We start from the raw sequence: 6,000 nt of genomic DNA, 5'->3' as shown, positions 1-6,000 counted from the left end.
TAATATATAACATGAGCACGTGATTAAGTTATAACTTTTTTTATAAATAAGTATATTATAATGCTTTTATAATACGTAAATTATTTTCATAATATATTTTTTATCCACAAGTTTAAAATTTTATTAGGATTTAAATAATATAATTTTTTTGTTATAAATTTATAAAATACACAAATTATTTGTTATAATATATTTTTTAGAATTTATAATATAATTTTAAAAAGATTTGCCATAACCATTCCAAACACTCATACTTGTTCATACTTATAATATAATTTTTATAATTTAAACTTGTTTAAAAAAAATCAAAGCTAAAACATGTATTAGTACTTAGAAAAATATATGATAATTGGATTTAGGTTTAATTAGTGACGTAATTATTTCAAAACTCGCACCTCCTCAAAAATTAGAAAGGTAATTGAAGCATCCTAAACACTATTTATGTGTATATGTAATTAAATTATGAAAAATTATTTTAGCAATACAATAATTTTGATAACTTGAAAGTAATATACACTAACGTGACATCGCCATTTATAACAATAAAAAATTGCACATAACATTTATTTTAATTGGAAAATTTTTTAACTATTTAAAACTAAAAATATCATTGTAATCATCAAAAAAAAGAAATATGATTGTAATTTATTTGAATATCACTTACATCATTAGTTGCTAAATTATTGATAAGTTTTTTATTTTGGTCACTTAATTAAATAAAGTTATAATTTGATCACTGAATTATTTAAAAGTTTTTATTTAAGTAATTGAAATTTAACTTTCTCTATTCGCACTGTCTATACCTATCGAAAGCTCTCGTTCCCCTTCTTTTCTATAGTTCAGTTTTTTTTATGAAATAATTTTGGAAGTTGATCACAAATTTTAAAGTTGCTTCATACCCAAGATGAAAATCAAACCCTCGACTACTAGTTAAGATAAAAAAAACTCTTACCATCTCACATAATCCTTGTGATTAACTTATAGCATATTTTAAGCCTTTAAAATCTTCTCAAGTTATTGCCATTAGACCAATAATTTATTGACTTGAACGTATATAGTATATATACTATATATTAAACACCGATTGAGTTAATGTTACAAGTCAATCAAGCACCACCTCATTTGAGTAATGACAAAAATACATTACTTTATAAAATATATTATATTATTTTAAGAGTGTTATTTACTTTTATATTAGAAAATATAAATATATATATAATAGGCCTTAGTCTTTACCGTTAAATCAAAATTTATAAATATATTACATAATTCATTTAGGTATAATGTAAATTTATTAAAATTTGAGCAACAAAATGTAAAAAATAGAAAAAATTCAAAACGAGCCTTACTTTTATATTGATTATTATAAGGTTAAAATTAGTATTTATCCCACCCGCCGTGGAAGAAGGTGAGGAGAATGGAAAATCAAGAGACGAGATCACCAAATCAACGAACCAAACCAACGTAGACTGAGACAGGCAGTCTAATTTCTAAATAGAAAAACATCTCAAAGGATTTAGGACACGAAAGGAAAGGGTAAAAATTCGTCTTCTACTCCTCCTTTCCACAGATTTCTTCTTTTGATTCTCTTTCCTTTCCTCTCAATTTCTTCAACTGGTGAGCTTCTTCTCTACTTTACTCACATTTTTTTGGGGGTTTGATCATCTGTTTTGCTTTAAGTCCGCCTCAATTATTTAGCTGCTTTTGATTCATTTTTCTGCCTACAATGTGAGTTTTTGCTTTAACTGTCTTCGTATTTTCATTTCTAGGGTTCTGAGCTTGTTTTATGATTTTCCTTCTCACTTGTGACTTTAGGTAAGAATTAGATGGTTCTTTTGTTTTTTTTTAGCTTTAAGAACCTCCTCTTCATTTCATAGTCTTTCGATCAGATTTTTAGGACTGTGTAATGGCCGCCATATTTGGCTAAAATATTGGGAAATCATTATGATTCACTTTGCATATTTAGCCTCCTCATTTTCATTCATTGTACTGCATAAAAAAGGTAGGGTTTTGTTAACCAGGTATATATATTTATAGAAATACTTTGGTTCTCCTTGTTTCTTTTTTATATTTTCATTTGATTTTATTTTTCCGTGAAGCAGTTGAAAGAACTATGAATGAAAATGGAGGGTTCAAATTCAATTCCTAAGCCTCAAAGCAACTTAGATATACCCTTTTCCAATGCCTCACAAATGGCTTCTCCTTCTCCGTCTCCTTCTTATATGCGTTTGAGTCCTGAGAACAACAATTCTAAAAGACCTGGGATACCTCCTTCACACCCCAACAACCCTACTGCTTCATTGCCTTATTCGCAACAGATCATTGGTTCTCGTCCCAATGCTCAACATGGGGCACCCAGTCATTCTAGGTCTTTATCTCAGCCCACCTTCTTCTCCCTTGATAGATTGCCGCCATGGTGCCCTCCCCCTTATCGAGATCCTCCTGTTTCGTCTGCCTCAGATCCTGCTTCAAATGATGTTTCTATGGAAGAAAGGTTTGCCAATTCTAATGTTAGGTCCTCACTTCCTTCACCTGTTGCTGGAGGATGTAATGAATTTCGCATTGGCGAGAGTTCAAGTCTACCCCCGCGTAAAGGACATAGGCGGTCTAGCAGCGATGTTCCATTAGGATTTTCTACCATGATTCAGTCTTTGCCTCAATCTATTCCAATAGGAAATCCTGGCGTGTTGGATAGGTCAGTTTCAGGTAGGGAGACCTCTTTTGGTGTAGGGAAACCGATTCAGTTGGTGAAACGAGAATCAGAATGGAGAAAGGATTCTGGCAGTAATTTAGAAGTGACCAGTGAGAGAAAATCCGAGGTGGATGTTGCGGATGACCTGTTCAATGCGTACATGAATTTGGAAAATCTCGAGACATTGAACTCTTCTGGTACTGAGGACAGGGATATGGATAGCAAAGCAAGTGGCACAAAGACATATGGAGGCGAAAGTAGTGACAATGAAGTCGATAGTAGAGTACATAAACATCCAATCAGTATACAGGGAATGAGTTCTGGTATTTCAAATGAGAAGAGGGAAGGTGTCAAGAGGAGGGCTGCTGGTGATATTGCACCGACTGTTCGGCACTACAGAAGTGTTTCAATGGACAGTTACATGGGAAGTCTGCAATTTGATGAGGATACACCGAAAATTCCTCCTTCGGGAAATCATGGCAATCATCACTCTCCTGGTAGCCCAGGCGATGCAAATTCAAGTAAATTTAACTTTGAGCTTGGGAGTAGTGAGTTCAATGAATCTGAGCTTAAAAAGATCATGGAAAATGAGAAGCTTGCTGAGATGGCATCTGTAGATCCAAAACGCGTCAAAAGGTTTTGTAAATTGCTTCTCTTTCTCTCTTTTCTTTTAATTTTGCTTCTGGTGTTGCACACAAATGGGCATAGTTGATGTTTCTGATTTATTCATGACAGGATTTTGGCTAATCGTCAATCAGCTGCTCGTTCCAAGCAGCGGAAGATGCAGTACATCGCAGAACTGGAACAAAAGGTGCAAACTTTGCAAACCGAGGCAACCACATTATCTGCACAGCTAACAATGTTACAGGTGAGTATAAAGTTATAATGTTATTGCACCTTTTTCAACTTTAGTTGCCCTCAATTCATACTTATCTGTTCCTTTTGTTGGTTTTCCTTGTTTAGAGAGATTCTGCTGGGCTGACAAGCCAGAACAATGAGCTAAAGTTTCGTCTTCAGGCCATGGAGCAACAGGCCCAACTGAAAGATGGTATACGTTTCTTCATTCTTAAATCTTATGTCATTTGTTTCATTGAAGTTTCTTAATCAGTACACATTATTTTTCTTTCTCATGAATCTTTGGCCTACCATGGGGTTTCCCACAAATCTATCATGGTTTTTTTTGAGTTGCACCATTTTTGTATTTTACCATTCTTTGATATGTCAAATGTGATCAGCTCTCTAGTCATAGCGCTTCAACTACACCATCTTTCTTCCAAATATTATTCTTATTCTTTTAGCAATTTGGATACACCTGAAATTGAATACCCCTGCATTTCTAGCAAAGATTATAGGTGAGTATTTCCAATTTTCTTTTCATGTGTGTTTGTATAAGGAATTTGGAGGAGGAATTTCATTTCTAACAAAGTTTTCAGAATTTAGTTTTCAGGATTTACTTATTTGTGTAAAATAATGGAGGATTTCAAATTTTATAAGGAATTTTAAGAGGGGATTTGAGTGACTCATTCTTTTTCCAAATCCCACCTAAAGAGGTGGTTTTCTGAATTCCTCATAATCTTATTTTATTTAATATACATGGTTTACGTCAAAATAGCATATTATTATTTAACTCTAATATATATTTTAAATTTTTATTATAAAATATTTATACTTTTTTCTAAATTTAATGATATTCGTATTGCATATTTTGTACTATTTATTTTTAGTATCATTATTCTTTTTTATAATTATTTTTTAACTCGTGAAATTCTAATGATTTAAATTTTTTAGAACAATTGCTTACCCTAACAACGAAACTACAATTGCAAGAATTTTGAAGTGATGAATTTTAAGATACTATCATTTTAAAAATCTCTAAAATTTTAAAATTCTTTATTCAAACACCCTTCAGGTGTATTTGCTGAAAATGTCTTTGCATTTTGAATTCATGTTGGTGTGGCTTTATATGTTTAGTTCTCTGATATTATCTCATCATTACTTTCTTGACTTATATGATAAGTTACATTTATAGATGCACATATGGTTATTTAAGATTGGCATATATCCAGCACCAATTGGAGATGAAGGAGGCTTAGGCTTATCAAACATAGGACTCCTAATGGTTCTTCTCTTTGGTGAAAATTACGCCAAGTTTTATGACCATGCAATGCAAGGCATGATGACAAGAACTTGCTTAGAATTTTTAGAAATGGAGCTATTTTTGTTATTCTGATGATGTTATCATAGCATATCCTACATGAAAGATGTTTGAAGAGAACCAAATTGTTTTCTTTTCTTGTGGCTAGACATTGATGTCTGTTCATTTTGATGTCTGTTCTTGTGGTTAGTTGCTTACTTACATTTTTATTTGTTTATGCCAACGATACATTTGTATCTGAACTAAAACATGATACTCTTTAACGGGTTTGGTGTTGCAGCACTAAATGAAGCATTAGCTGCTGAAGTCCAGCGACTGAAGCTCACTGCCGCAGAGTTCAGTGGAGAGGTTCATCTTTCGAACTGTATGGCTCAGCAACTTTCGATTGATCATCAAATGCTCCAATTACAGCCTCAGCAACAGCAGCAGCGAAACATTTATCAGATGCAGCAACAACACCAACAACCTCAGCAGGGTCACCATAACCAGTCACAGACCCAGCAACAAAATGGTGATGCTTCTGCTGCAAATGTATCCAAGTGATGACCAGCGAAATTCCAGCATCAGTTTATGTGCAGCCATGTTTATCATATTCAACTACATTCAAAATAACAGTGATGGTTTAAGAGGTTTCTACATAAATTAGATATATATATTATTTATTCTAGTAAACTTTAACCATTTTTTGTTCATTAGATGCCTTGTCTTTGACAAGGCATTGAAGGGTTGAAGCTAAACTCAAGCTCTGTTTATTCATTTATGGTAGACACAAACAATCTCAAGCATTGTCTATATTTGATGGTTATATTATGCATTCTCAGCTTGTAAGGAGTAATCACTACATATTTTGCTATGAATAGATCCACTTTCCTAGGGTTCTTCATGCCATTGCTTCCTCTGTTCTATATTTGCTCCATCCTTTATGGCGATTTTACTAATTTGTTGGCAGACCAGTTTCCTCTCAAGCCATGTCTGCCCGCCATACCCAGATTCAACACCCAATAATGGATTAAACAAATCCATCCAGTTTGTGCAAAAGGGTAGGAATGAGTTGGAGCTTAATTGCTTGAATGTTGTCTTGTTTGTTTCAGTGAAAAAGATGGCAAAGGTTAGAGGATTATTAATGGGAGCAACCATATGATTACGTACCAAT

General features: G+C 33.1%; 1 protein-coding gene across 7 annotated transcripts; it reads left to right on the top strand.

The window, feature by feature from the left end:
- The first annotated feature begins 1,372 nt into the window (after nt 1-1,372).
- On the top strand, nt 1,373-5,730 carry LOC107910718 (bZIP transcription factor 29). Of its 7 annotated transcripts, none has more exons than XM_041088772.1 (6): nt 1,373-1,536; nt 1,770-1,815; nt 2,103-3,328; nt 3,428-3,560; nt 3,656-3,740; nt 5,128-5,730. In XM_041088772.1, exons 3-6 carry the CDS (start codon nt 2,118-2,120, stop codon nt 5,388-5,390), a joined length of 1,692 nt encoding a protein of 563 aa, XP_040944706.1. In that variant the 5' UTR covers nt 1,373-1,536; nt 1,770-1,815; nt 2,103-2,117; the 3' UTR covers nt 5,391-5,730. The 7 variants fall into 7 exon arrangements, with proteins under 7 accessions (XP_040944706.1, XP_040944708.1, XP_040944703.1 ...); XM_041088774.1 differs by having other exon boundaries at nt 2,100-3,328; XM_041088769.1 differs by having other exon boundaries at nt 1,382-1,617.
- Nucleotides 5,731-6,000: the final 270 nt, after the last annotated feature.

The sequence above is a fragment of the Gossypium hirsutum genome, chromosome D02 (assembly GCF_007990345.1).
Source record: "Gossypium hirsutum isolate 1008001.06 chromosome D02, Gossypium_hirsutum_v2.1, whole genome shotgun sequence".
In the NCBI taxonomy this organism is placed as follows: domain Eukaryota; kingdom Viridiplantae; phylum Streptophyta; class Magnoliopsida; order Malvales; family Malvaceae; genus Gossypium; species Gossypium hirsutum.
The sequence above is the reverse complement of the archived record's forward strand: the minus strand, read 5'-3'. Positions and strand labels throughout refer to the sequence as shown.

Excerpts from the sequence above, each read along its gene's own strand:
- LOC107910718 (XM_041088772.1), top strand. The coding sequence starts at position 2,118 with ATGAAAATGGAGGGTTCAAATTCAATTCCTAAGCCTCAAAGCAACTTA. Across the intron at positions 3,329-3,427 it reads GATCCAAAACGCGTCAAAAG|GATTTTGGCTAATCGTCAAT; the intron begins GTTTTGTAAATT and ends TATTCATGACAG. Across the intron at positions 3,741-5,127 it reads ACAGGCCCAACTGAAAGATG|CACTAAATGAAGCATTAGCT; the intron begins GTATACGTTTCT and ends TTGGTGTTGCAG.